The sequence below is a fragment of the Poecilia latipinna genome, unplaced genomic scaffold (genome assembly GCF_001443285.1).
Source record: "Poecilia latipinna isolate Pla-1442-1.1 unplaced genomic scaffold, P_latipinna-1.0 Scaffold59, whole genome shotgun sequence".
NCBI classification, from domain to species: Eukaryota; Metazoa; Chordata; class Actinopteri; order Cyprinodontiformes; family Poeciliidae; genus Poecilia; species Poecilia latipinna.
The window spans coordinates 365372-379013 of NW_015112675.1; the positions used below are offsets into that span (position 1 = coordinate 365372).

The following is a 13642-nucleotide window of genomic DNA, read 5'->3' on the forward strand; positions in this document are numbered from 1 at the left end:
TTGTGCAATAAAAAGTTTATGGGGGGGGGGGGGGGGAATGTCACAAACATATGAACAAACCAGTAGGAAGAGTTGGAATTTAGAAAATGAATCATTATAAGATCAATCTAACAGTGCAATTTGGCTAGAAAAAGTAATTATTGCAGGAATAACTTTTTGAATAGGCTGACATCTTTTTTGGGGGGAGTGGGGAATGCATTTCTACTCAGAATACCAATTAAGACAGAGGATAACAAAACCTGCAGCTAAAACACACCAGAATTTTAAATAATAGTTGTGAACCATTAACATCCACCAGTCAGATAACCAGACTGTTTTTATTGCACTTCTCAAACAGACAAATGTTGCAAGTGTGTTTTACATAAGTGAAAAACAAACTAGAATTGATTAAATACAGATAAGTTAAAAAAAAACACACAAAAAAACTGTAGAGTGAAGACGAAAAGAATCAGTGAAAAATGTAAACATTTTATAAATAAACTTAAGTAACGAATAACAGAAAATGTGATCCAAACTAAATTACTAAGAAAGGCACACAATTAATGATGTATTGCACAAATATATTTGACACATCGCCAGTATTTTAAGAACGTTTTCACCAATAAGAAAAACGGAAGTAGACAGGTGAGTTGTTAATTAGATTATCACCGTCTAAACTTTTTTTTTTTTTCGGTAAACACTAAAAGAGCAGGAAGTTAAATTACTTTAAATTAAAACAACTTACTTGAAGCGTCGGGTGTTCCAGGGTCTCCATGCGACTTTCCGGAGGGTTTTCAGCTTTAGCTTTGGGGCTATTGTTGACGACCATTACATCACTTCATAAAAACACTGAAGAACCCTCTTTTTCTTGGAGAAATACCCCACTTGCGACCGAGACGAACGCAAACGCGCATGCCTAACACGTGCGTGCTGAGCAGGGGAGAGGAGCTGCTTGTTGCTCAGCTCTCAGCGCCAATCTTCAAGTTGGACTCGGCAGGATTAGAGGAGGAGCCACTCGGATTCCGATGCCGGTGATGATGTGACTCCTTATTTTATTTTAGCCTTCAGCATCACAGAGCCTCCTGAGCAGCGCTCTCCTTCCCACACGGGCTGAGAGGGAGCGCTGCTGTCGCCGCTCCATGCGCCCTGTCCTCCGCCGCCCAACACCCACCCTCCTCACACTGTCATGGGATGAACTTAAACCATAGAGTCTCTCCAAAAGAGGCAAGTTTAACATTAATTCTTCAGATTATAAAGAGCCGCGTCAAGGAGTGGACACGTTTACATGGAACAAAAATGCTTAATTGTTTTCGCGTGAGTGTATTTCGCCGAAAGCAATAGTATTATTTTTTTATCACAATATGTCCTCAAGCTTCAACGTATTTTGAGATTGTGTGGCAGTCAGACCAACACAAAGTAGTGCATAAATGTAGAAGTGAAGGTAAAATACTTTGGGGTTCCATTTGTGTCAAAAATAACTAATGTCGTAGGGCCCTCTTCCACTGAAACTGCACAAGCCCTTTGCACTTGTGCTTTCGGATGAAGACGTTTTTTCCCATACTGTATGACGGTGGTTTCAAATTGCAGTCCTCCAAGTCTAGAGACCTGTAACTTTTAGACGTGTTCATTGTCCTTTACATTTGAATAAAAATAGTAAAACAGCCTCACTAGGTCTTGAGCGTGCGAGGACTGAGGCAAATGATACAAGTTTTACGTGTGTGGGGTCGGTTGGACCCCATTAATAAACACAAGAGCTAGCATGTAGTCGAGTTCCACTGAACGCTGCTAATGAGCTGCAAAGCTCCAGGTGTGCTAAAGGTTGTCCCTTGAGGACAGGAGTTTGAGACCAATGTTTTATCCTCCTGACTACCAGTAGTTCATTTTTGTCCTCTGTAGAGGACATTTCTAAACTTGAATGTCTCCCACACCCTGCATTCTACTGAATTAATTCCTTTTGGTATCTGGAGAGGACATTTAGGGCTTTTCAACGATATTACATGTGAAGGGGTGGGACTTTTGTACGTACCTTTTTCTAATTCATAAAAATGGCATTTATCAGTAATAACACATTTTATGGGAAGAGACAAAGTAAGTGCATAAAACCTTTTATTACCTTACAAAGACTGTGGGATTAAAAAAAAATGGTGATTGGACAATATTTTTTTTTCCTGGTAGTCAGGACAAACTCAGCTAGTATCTGTGTCTTTGAAAGAGTCTTTGAGCATATTTTTTTTTAGCTTACTTATTCTCAATTAGTCTTTGATCTGGACAGGGTCCAACCAGTTAAGAAAAAATAAAACTGTTATCAGTATTATAATGTCCACCCACTAAGCAACCTATTACTCAAGTCAAAAACATTCTTTTTTCAGATCACAGTGTGACGGATATGACAATGTTATTAATCTAAATGACTTAAATTTTTTTCAAACATTTACATGTACAATACACCACAACATAGATCTATATCATATAAAACAGTCACACTATAGAAAATACAGAGAGGCTGAACTTTATGTCTTTGTTCAATGTGAGATCTATTCTTTACTCTATTTTTCTATAAACCAAAGATTATACAGTTTAGCTGGATTTTTTTTTTATCATACTTGAATGCAAAACTAAATAAATGTCAGTCATAGACAACTGATTTTCTCATCCAAAATCCATGTAAATATATATATGTATTTTCTGACAAGTTTAACATGTTGTAAATGATTTAAAACAAACATTTCTTGTTGCGTTAAATGTATAATTTATTTTTCTTATGCTATATCAAAGAAATCTGGAGCAGCTCTGTGAAGATCGGCTGAGCTGCTGCATTCTCTTTACTGTTCATCATCGCCCTCTGGTGGCTCTCGGTGCATTTGCATTATATTGCTACTAAATGCACAGAATATCTCAGGTTGGTTTCCTTGTTGCAGTTGCTGTGACTCAGCCTGTGATAATAGCAGGATAGGATAGCATATGTATCTATCTATTTGTCTATCTGGAAAACCATTAACATGCCAAATGATACTCCTGCACAGACATTTTCCTGAGGTTACAGATGACGCATCACACGCTGTTTTGTTTTCAACTTGTGACTTTCACACTCGTAAAAAGGTTAAACAAGCAATTCTTTGACAAAGTGCTGGAAAAAAATCCGCTGTACACAAGTGTCGCAGACAGTGTGAAATAATTTTTGCTGCTGAAAGTTATGGATTGGTCCTGTGTGGTTTTGTCTGAAAGCAAAAATGCCAAAGGATTATGGTCACTGATGTGGTTTAAATAAAAAAAAAAAAAAAAAAGCAAAAATCTTTTTATGTTTCCTGCCTTGACTCTCTGCTCTCTCTTGTTTGTGTGCTCTCGTGCCCTTGCAGCTGAACTCTTCCGTCAGGGCTCTGCTGAGAAAGCGAGGATAGACGGCGTTGCACAACAACGTGCCCCCAGTTGAAAGCTCTTCCTTCCTCCATGCTGGCATCGGTTGCCTTGAAAAGATGCACACGTGCCAAAAAAATAGTCTTTTTCACTGCTAAAGTGCAGACTTACACACAACGCACATGGTCCGTGCTTTCCTGGAAATGCCAACGGGTGCTGGCATTTTCTAAACCAACATCGGTTTTGCAAGAATAGGAGAAAATGCTGTGGACTTCCTTCTATTGTTTGGACACTGATCGGGAAGCTGCAGTAAACGGCGTCAGCTTTTTCTGACATGATAGGCAAATAATCCCAGAGAGCACCGCCGATGGAACTGATTGTGCAGTTTAACAAAAAAAAACAAGGTTACAGGGTTAATCACAGACTGATTAAGAAAGAAACAAAACTTTTTTTTGAGCCCACTCACTGTATGTGATTATCACAAATTCAGTTCTGTGGTCAAATTATCTTTCACTTATTTTATTGCAGCTGATCTATTCATCTTGCTGTCCTCTACCTCCTCCTCCCCCTCCTGCAGGCCCACTTTGACAGCTGAAGAGTGTTTTGCACTGTGTGGGTCGGACTCTGTGTTTGTACAGTACCAGGCATTAGTCACCCAGGTTGGTGGATGGAGAAAACGAGAATCTCAGGTGGGTGGAAATGCCCTCATATTGGATCACACAGAGACCTCGGAAAAACAAAGAACAAAGCGTCGAAGATGAGAGTAACAACTATAACAACAGAGTTTTATAAATAGCTGTAAAAAAAAAAAAAGCATTTAATGTCTTTTTTCTTTATTGAAAACTTTAAAGTTTTGCCTGTTGCCAGTAGATTTGTGTAAAAGCATGGCTACTCTGGGTTCCTTTGCATTTTTAAGAAGAATGAAAAATGAAAGCCATAATGGAAACCTAGATTTAGTTTTTTTAAATTGCTTTATTTGAATAACAGTGACTGGCATTGTCTGTAGTTCAACAACACTAAAAATCAAGGGGTTAAAAAATATAAATCAAACATATAAAACGAGTCTCAAACGTTCACAAAAATCGAGCATATTTTCACAAGCCAGCGCTCTGACTATTACACTGTGATTGAGCAATTTTCTCCAGGAAGTGGTGCTTGTATCTGTGAGTTAATCATTAACTTAGAAGCAAAAAAAAAAAAAAGAAAATATACAGTCGGCATCTGCTGCAATTTAATCTTGCGTGACAGCTGCAATTAAAATTTGAGTTTGTGTTCAAAGAGCGCCAGCAACAAAAGACAAGTCCAGCCCAGAAGCAAACCGAGGTTCTGCAGGAGGAACATGACAAACGGTCTGTTGGTCTTCACTCGATTCATCTCTGGAAGCTAGCGACAGAGGGAAGATAAGAGGTTAAACTTCAAACACCAATCTGTGTGAATAAACAACAATTGGCTGTAATTTTCTTATTGCTGCCTAATCCAATGTTTTCTCTGTACCATCTCAAGAGGAAGTTGCTGTTTAAGGCTATGGTAAACCAAAGTTTACGTTCAGGTTGTGAAACACGGTTTCTATGTTGATAACCCAAAATTGCATTATTAAATGGTAAAGAGTAAATAGATTTCTTATAGACACATTAGTGTCTGTAAGACTATAATGTTCCTGTAAAAATCACCACCACAACATTGTGGGATATATCCAATAAAACCAAAAAACAGGCAAACACAAAAAACTTTTATCAGCATCTACAAGAATGTTTTCTTTGCAGATGTATCTCATTGCACTAGCAAAGCAGGTTTTAGCCTCCTGCAACATCATTATCCATGTATTAGGGATTTTCTTTTTTTTTTTTTACCATCCAGCTAAACATGGAAGTGAAGAATAAGTTTTTGACCTACTATTTGCAAACCTATCAACATTTTAGATAATGTATTTATGCCAATTGTTTTAAATTATATTTGTGTTCTGGTTGAAAGAAAATTAGCAAAGGAAAAAAAAAACATTTAAGGGTTTTGTACACCTCATTACCAGGGGTTATTTATAAAACTGTGTACCGTATGTTAATCCTTTTCTTATCAGAATCCAGCATCAGATTTAGAGCACATGAAAGTGCCTTACCATTTCTGCCAGGGACAGGTAGAGAAATATCCCAGCTGTGACGGAGAAGATCCACTGCTGCACATCTGTGTCTGACGAGACAAAGAGTCCGACATAAAGGCCCATGAAAGCCGTCAGGGCGCTTAGGAAGTTCATCAGCACTGCAGTCTTCACTGAGAGCCCAGAGCTGAGTAGCACCGCAAAGTCCCCTTAAAGTCAGAAAAGTGGCAGATTTTGGTCATTCCTGCACATTGTTTTCTGCTCTCTAACCTCAGGGGGACAAACAGAAATGATGACCTCTCACCCATCTCGTGTGGGATCTCGTGGCACAGAATGGCCACAGTGGTTGCCATGCCGGTCTCGGCTGATGAGGAGAAAGCCGCTCCGACAACGAGGCCATCGGCAAAGTTATGAAGACTGTCTCCCACAATTACCATCACAGCCAGCACAGGAACCCCTTGTTCTGGACACACAGAGTGCGTAATTACAGCTGGTCTTCAGACAGCTGCTCTTTTGTACCAAATTACTAATTACACAGCAGGGGACTGTTTGACTCATTCTGATTTAGTTGTTTTACTTACTCTGTCCAGGAGTGCTTTCTGTATTTGTACGTTTAGGATAAATCTCTGAGCCCTCTACATCTTCCACTGAACCCTAAAAAAAAAAAATCGGACATTTATTATGAGTTCTGAGACGATTTTTTTTTAACCTCTCAACATTTGAATTGCTTTCCTTTGGGCCTTCAACTTCTTTGAACCCCTTTTTTTGTGACCTGCTTATAGTTTACTGTCTGGAATGTGGTTATTTGTCTTCAATAAATCACTGAGTTAAATTGGTCACTTCAGGGGTCATGATCTCTGTAAGATTTAAACATCTAGACTAGAAAAACATGGCAACGCATTGGTAGCAAAAGGAGGGTTCAAACTTACAAAGGGAGGAAATTAACCCATATTTTAACATCCTTCACATACTACTTTTTATAATTTTAGTTTCCACATGCTTTATACATTGGTTTCAAAATATTGAAAACCTGTTACACTTTTGATTGACTCACTCAAGTTTCTATAAATGTTTCCATGTCATGTGGACAGATTTAAATGTGAAATTATGTGAAAATATATACAATTCTGTTTACTTAAAACATTTTTTTTTCCACCACTTTAGTCTTGAAGAAGACAGTTATTCTGACCAGAAACACTTACATACATGTTTCCTTCTCAATATGTGTTTTATACCGGACGATCTTCGGTAATGTATATTTGGCAGCAGATTGTAAAACAAAACATACCAAGTCGTTAACATGCTTTTATTGTGACATGTACCTGCAAAATATTTTAATGTACTTATTGATATTACATTTTAGTAGGACTTTGACTATGTTAAATATGTTTTCCAACGCACACTGAGGTCTAAGAAAGAGAAAAAAGAAAAAAAAAAAAAACGTTAGTGTTTCCAAGCATTGATTCCATTGATTATGACTTCGATATAAATTTAGAGTATCGGTTTTCAGAGCATGAAGTACTTTCAAATTAAACAAAGTTCTCTGTTCTTTCATTTGATCCAAGTTTGAGACTCCAAAATCAACCACAATGAATTGAACGTCAAAGATGAACCAAAACATATTTTCTTGGAAAAAAAAAAAAAAGGGTATCTGTGCAGTAAACATATAGATTTTTTCCCTGAACATTGATGCTTTGTTTTTGTTTTCATTAGTTTTTTTTGGACTTGTGTCTGTCCAAAAATATTTTCAAGTAGGCACTCAAAGGCCTCCTTTCAATTCAATTCAAGCTCTCTGGAAAATGTAATCCTTCATTGTCCAACATCCTACTTGCCGTGTTTCTTTACTCCCTCCCACACTGCTTCACGTCTACAATTACATAACAACAAAGGAGGAAAGATTCAAGGGGAATTTAGTAGAGCAAATATTTATTTTTATTTGAGTTTATTTGTTCTCTGCAACTTTTGTAGTATAATGTTCTGAGCTGCTTTGTCATGTATCCCATCTCTTGTTCTACAAAAACTTAAATAGAAGGGCAGATAACGGGAATGAGGGTGTTCTGCCAGGAGTCCTCAAACTACCCGTCAGTTCATTCGGGGCTGCGATGAGACTCACCAACTGGATGGTGGAAATGGATTTGCTCCTCTGAGACTGACCGTTACAGTTCAGGTCTAGGGGAAGGTCACTGCAGTGACCCTGCGGACAAAAGAAAATCAGGCGACCATTGTCACTCAACATGCAAAGTCATGACAAAAGTGTTTGTCTTTGCAGGACTCTCACACAGCTTATTTAAAAGAAATCAGTCAGCGTTTTAGTTGTTTTCCTGTGATAATCTGTGGTTGAAGTGTCTTTCTCTGGGTCAGTAAATCTGAAATGTAGGCTCCAGAAAACAAAACTCTTACGTGACCATGAGAAGGGGCTAAAAAGGAAAATATCCTTTCAATGAGAAAAAATCCATAAATCCCAGCAATCAAGCCCAAAATCTTCCACAGATAGTCTTTATCCTCATTGGAGAGCACAGCATCATGACTGTGAGTGCTGTCATGTAGGGCAAGAATCTGCAAAGGACATGAAATATGCACATTTAAAATTTAATTCACAAGTAAGATGTGTCGTGGATTATTAGGGACCCTTTGCACTGGATTTGAACTATCAAATCATCTCCTGGATCTCAACATACCATTTGAACATTGTTGACCTTACTGCATTCAGTACTCAAATTTTGTTTTCCTCTTGTCTTAACAATTTCACCACTATGTTACCATCCGATCTGCAAAATATCCCACAATCTATAGACTTTGAATTGAAATTTGCGTCAAATTAAAAAACAGTCACTTTTTCATTTTTGGTTGTCAGAAGAAGAGAACAAAGGATACACAGATTCATTGGTGCCAAAGTTGGGAAGCTCTCACACTGCTTTGCACATAAAAGAGACGTCTGCAAACTTCATCCACGTTCTGTTGTTGATTTACTGTATGTTTCTGTGTCATGGTGCAGGCACTGTCCAGTGTGAAGGGTCTTGCCATTGCTTCAGGGGTTTCTTACTTGTGGAATAAGGTGCAGGAGAGCATCACCTGAGAGGGTTCCCACTGCCAGGCCCACAAACAGCTGCAGGATGAGCGTGTAGGTCTCCTGACAGGAGTTGAAGAATAGCAGACAGATCCCAAACATGGATCCCACTGTGATGATCAGGACGGCAGCTGTGCTGTAGCCGTACTCTGCAGGAAGGAGGAAACTCTGTCTAGATTAAAGGTATAACATATTAAAAACGCATTACAGAATTAAACAATTTGAAAGAGGAAAAATATTTTGCCTACATTGGAGAAACAGCTTACACCGAGTTTTCACTCAGCAACACCTGGTAACATTAGTGTGGTGTATTGACTGACTGGAAGAGGAATCAGATTTTCAGTATTGAAACAGCCTGGTCAGAATTGATCGAGCTAATGATTCCAATCGCCTGAAATTAGAAATGTGTGCTATTTTGCCAAACATATTAAAGGTATTACCAACTATACTGGAAGTAGAATAAATCAAACTGATATTTTTTAAAAGGAGAAGCATGCTACACTGTTGAATCTTCAGATTCATTATTGTGAAGTTTTATTTGTTTTCTTTAAACAACCTTACAACTTAAAATCGGTCATTTGAAAGGATTGTGATGTTATGAAATGAAGCATTATAGGACTGGCTTACTCTCAATAGCAGTAGGTACCGACCCTCTTGAATTTTGCTGTAGTGACCCACAGGCGTTGCCTAGCAACTGCTGAACGATGGCAGGACAAATTTGCTGGAATTGCTCTTTGGAAATGGATAAATGAGGGTCAAGAGCAAAAATATCCACCAGCTGGTTGGCTGAGAAACACACCTAGTTGGGTGAAAAAAAAAAGAGCAAAAACAACAAGTTGATTAAAGAATTTGAAATCAGTTTTAAAGCGATACTGCCCTGTTGATATTAAACCTCACCTGTGTCCAATCTCCACCAGTGTTGTGGCTAAAGTTTTGTGGCAAATGCGAACTTTGTTTGATGCCCCTCTTCTTCTGTTTGTAAGAGTGCATTGGTTTTCCATCACCTAACCGATGAAGCAGCTCTTCCAGGTCTAGGTAGAGATATGGTCAGAATGCAGCATTGGTTCAAACTTATTACATGTCACCAAAGATTTGTGAATAAGAAGATAAGGTGGGAGAAATTTGTCTTGAAAGAGGGGACAGGAATGGGCAAAACAATTACGATTAAATGTATTAAACTGAAGCGATCAAATCTGGATCAACACCAAGCAATAGTGAAATAAAAATGTGCCACCATCAGTGAGGATTTGGCGCAGAAGAAAATATCCATTTCAATGGGAATTGCAGAAGGTAAAGAGAAGAAAGGTCAAAACTGTACATAATTCTTTTTTCTAAATATAAAAGTGAACAAAAGCCTTTGAAACGCATATGTTCTATGAGCCATATAACAAGTGAATTAATACAATCATTAAAATTGAAGCTATGACTACTTTGCACTGAAACGGTGCACTTTCTTTTAACCAAAAGCATTAGGTAAAAACTTATGACATGATGGTGTTTATGGCGTTTTCTTTCACTTACCTGCGATCTTTAGGTTATTAGAGCAATTTAGCGACTGAAATATGTAATCTATGAAGAAGTCGGGGGATGGGAGGCTCCTCGGTGCAAAGCAGTGTCCCTGCAGGATGTTGCTGATTATAGCTGCTGCTACTTTGGGAACGTCTGCCACTCTTGCACCAGGATTTCCATCTACGTCCACCTCTTCAAGAAGATGAGCTGAATGAATGCACTGAAATCAAATATAAATTATTTACATAGACATTTGCACCCATTCTGATAACATACATCTGTTTAAAAAAAAAAAAAAAAAACGCCAAAAACACAAGTTCCCCTACTTGGAAACCACGCATGTCCTTGTTGGAGGGATTGTAGTGCTGGTTGATGAGCAGCAGAATGCTCTCTGTCTCGCTGTGTGACAGGAACTGATGGTTTTCATTTGGATTCAGGCCGGTGAAATGCAGCAGGTAGAACTGCAAGTTCACAGATGAGGAGGGAAGGGCTGGTGGAGGGCCGATGTTTGAAACACACAGATCCTTCAAGTTAATTATGTAGTACAGCAGGACAGTTGAGATCTTGTGGTAATCTTCCTCTGTCAGTTCAGTCCTGTCATCGTCCAGCACTGAGAGGGCCACGTTTGGTGTCAGGCACTGCAAGGAGAAATACAAAGAAAGATGTAAACCATCAGGCCAGGAAGTTTTTGTCTTTAGTTTCTGATCTAAAGAGTTAGCCTGATAAGTGTTAGGACACTGCAACTTTTGAAGAAAATGCAAAAAGCCCAGTTTGACGCACCAACAATGTCTAAATATTTGCAAAGTAGGTAAAACTCTGCTGTTAGTCCAAATCTGCAGAGGAATTTGCTTTATTGAATTCTAAATCTTACTTTCAAGGCACAAAAGGGACATAATCCTATTGACAGCCCAACTGGCCAAACATGCACCGCTTCTAAATCCATTTTATTAGGTCAAACCGAGCAACGTTAAAGCCACTCAGCATGAAAGGCCCAGAGAGGTCAAGAGCTCAAGCCTCTGCACTTGCATTCCCAGCCATTAACTAAAATAAAACAAACATAAACCAAGAGTGAAGACTTAAGTATTTAAAATTCAGCATAAGTCAAGCTAGTGAAAGGCTTTGATAAACTGACAATCTATATGTTTTTTTGGTTTCATTGCAATGTGAAATTGGTGACAAATCTTTGAGTTAAGGTAGTCTGGAGCGCCATCACAGGCCTAAGCAAGCTAATGAGAGTTTCTGTGCTTCATTAGAAACCCTCACTGTTGAATACTAAAACAATCAGCGATTATAAGATCCCTGTTTGGCAGAAAAAATAGAATGAGGGCAGGATTTATTGTGAATTAGCAAAAAGCCCAAAGCATCATGCAGAGGGAGGGGTTTTGAAGGACTACATGTGCCTGCAGAGCTGACTGGTTGTGATGAAGCCAAATTATTTGCAAGCATTTGTTTAGGAGAAAAGTCGCAAACTGTCATTTGATAAGGCAAATGAGACTTGGCAACAGTTCTAAGAGTCACATTAGGTGAGTCTGATAAATGCATTCATAAATCTTTCAAAACTCCATTAAATGGTGGATTTGTTAAGGTATATATATTTTTTTATTGTGAGTCCAAAAATAAATGAAAAACTGATCATTTCTGTTACTGTTCATATGTCTTGGTTTACTTAATCAAATTACAAGTGCTGGATCATAGGGGTTTACAAGTTGAGTGTAAACTTGTAAACCCCTAACAAAAGACTTCCAGAAAAATGTTCCCAACAGAAAATGTCCCAAACCCCTGAATTCGATCAATTAGAATGGCCTAAACAAAGTCCAGACCGAAGTCCATTTTGTGAGGCTGATATAGAGGAAATATAATTTTTATCTGCAAAGCGTTGTACTTTTCCTGGAATATGAAATGAATACAGCACAGTCTGCACTGTACGGTCAAGTGATTATCAAATATCGACAGAATCATAAAACGCATAAGGCTGGCCTTACTTTCTCACACATGTCCTGTGTGAAGCCTGTCCTCTCAGCACAGTGCACATCCTGGAGCAATTTAGTGATCAGTAGACCAGTCCTGTTCTTCTGGAGTGTAGGTTTCTCATCACTCCCCAAAGGTAGACCCAAAGTCCTAAGAGTCTCCGGCAGATAGTGCCAGTCCCGTGCTTTACCTCCTGTGACTCTCCCCAGCTCACAAAGATGCAGCAGGAGCACCAGACATGGAGCCGAGCTCCAAAAGCGCATGTTCCCAACAGCGTAGACAGCCTTCCTCAAGCCCCGAGGACAGGGAATAGGTCCAACCAAGACAGTGATGGATAAGAAACACAGACAAGAAAATCAAGAGAAGAAAAAGTCAAGTTGAGCAGATGGAAAACGAGATCTCAGCGGGCACCCTTGAGTCGAACCAATCCTTACAGTGCTACGTAGTTAGTTAGTGAAAGCCTGGGCCTCTCAGCCCCAAACAAAAGGATTAGCGCAAGCAAGTGAAAGAGCACAGGGCACATAGAAGGGGGAAAGAACGGGCTGCTTTGCTGTCGAGAAACTAATTAGTGTTTGGAGACAAATGAGGACAGAAGGAACAAATAGCTACACAACAAATACACGACACAAAGCTGCTCTATTGAAGTGATGTGCAGCCTTTGGGATGGGTTGATTCCTTACGATGTACTTTAAATCTCGTCCTTTTTTCACTGTGCTTCATACTGGCAACAGGTAAATACATTTTGTGGATCTAATTTGTCTCTTCCACTTTGGGAGCAGGCTTGAGTGAGCATTTCTTACTTTTTCATGATCTCTGACTCATCAAAGATAAAAAAAAAATAAAATACAAAGCAAGATACAGCAGGCTTTCTATGATCCTCCCACGTGGGATACCCTGCAGGTCGAATCAGCACAGCAGCAAGAAGATTACTTTTTTTTTTTTTTTTTTCTAAAAAGTGATCCTGAAAAACAACACTGACACCTGGCACATCAGACTACCAGAGTGCTCTGCTCTTCACAGCTGCTGCATCCAGCTTTGTTTATCTCCGACAACAGATTGTCTTTGTTGGACCAGCAGAAGGTTTATTTTGGGAGATTTTTTTTTGAGTGTCAGTGTAGCTGGTAAAGCTGTCTTGGAAGAAAAAGAGTTTGACTCAGTCCCTGAAGATTAGCTGTGAGAGCTTTAAAGGGGTCACAGCTTCATTTGCAACATTCAGACTAGTAGTGGGTGTGAGCTTATGGTAGTTGTGAGCGAATTACTAACTCTACAGTTTATAGCCTGGCTCAGATCTGCACTGATGTTTAAAGAAGATCTGATTTTAGTTGTGTAAAGTTCAACACTGTTACAGATTATACTTTCCCTCACTTGAAACTCCTGGAAAAGCCTATTAAAACACCACCATTTACCTTTTTCTTTGTAAAATTTATCAGTATTCAGCAACAACCACTTAAACAACCACTTAAATAGATTATTCTTGTAAGGGATAAAGCAATTGTTTCATATTATGTTATTTTTCAGTGCGTTGTTGTATTCAAAGTAAATTACCAGCAACAGTAGTGTCAGTAAACTACTGCAAACTGGTAAAAGTTGTAATCTCCAACCGTATTAAGAATGGGAAGGAAACAATAACGGTACAATTAAGCTCTTTCAAATAGTATTTTACAAAGCTGAAG

At 38.8% G+C, this 13642-nt stretch overlaps 2 protein-coding genes and 1 long non-coding RNA gene across 4 annotated transcripts in view; 1 reads left to right on the forward strand and 2 right to left on the reverse strand.

The window, feature by feature from the left end:
* Positions 1 to 1165, reverse strand: part of cacnb2a (calcium channel, voltage-dependent, beta 2a) — a 66653-nt gene extending 65488 nt beyond the window's left edge. The window contains exon 1 of one of the 2 annotated variants that reach the window (XM_015056037.1): positions 725 to 1165. In XM_015056037.1, coding sequence (XP_014911523.1) covers positions 725 to 808 — 84 coding nt within the window. In that variant the 5' untranslated portion in view covers positions 809 to 1165. The remainder of the gene's footprint in view (positions 1 to 724) is intronic. The other variant, XM_015056061.1, reaches the window with a different exon arrangement.
* A 937-nt stretch (positions 1166 to 2102) lies between these two features.
* Positions 2103 to 4535, forward strand: LOC106962011 (uncharacterized). The gene is made up of 2 exons (XR_001427879.1): positions 2103 to 2878; positions 3336 to 4535. It is a non-coding gene; the product is annotated as an uncharacterized LOC106962011 (long non-coding RNA).
* Positions 4299 to 12446, reverse strand: LOC106962004 (zinc transporter ZIP12). The gene is made up of 12 exons (XM_015056143.1): positions 11984 to 12446; positions 10328 to 10639; positions 10014 to 10221; positions 9390 to 9523; positions 9120 to 9291; positions 8469 to 8641; positions 7826 to 7981; positions 7539 to 7619; positions 6007 to 6079; positions 5730 to 5888; positions 5447 to 5634; positions 4299 to 4716 (listed from the first exon to the last, which is right to left on the reverse strand). The coding sequence occupies exons 1-12, from the start codon at positions 12230 to 12232 to the stop codon at positions 4588 to 4590; spliced, it is 2034 nt and encodes a 677-aa protein (XP_014911629.1). The 5' UTR covers positions 12233 to 12446; the 3' UTR covers positions 4299 to 4587.
* Between the last annotated feature and the right edge of the window lie 1196 nt (positions 12447 to 13642).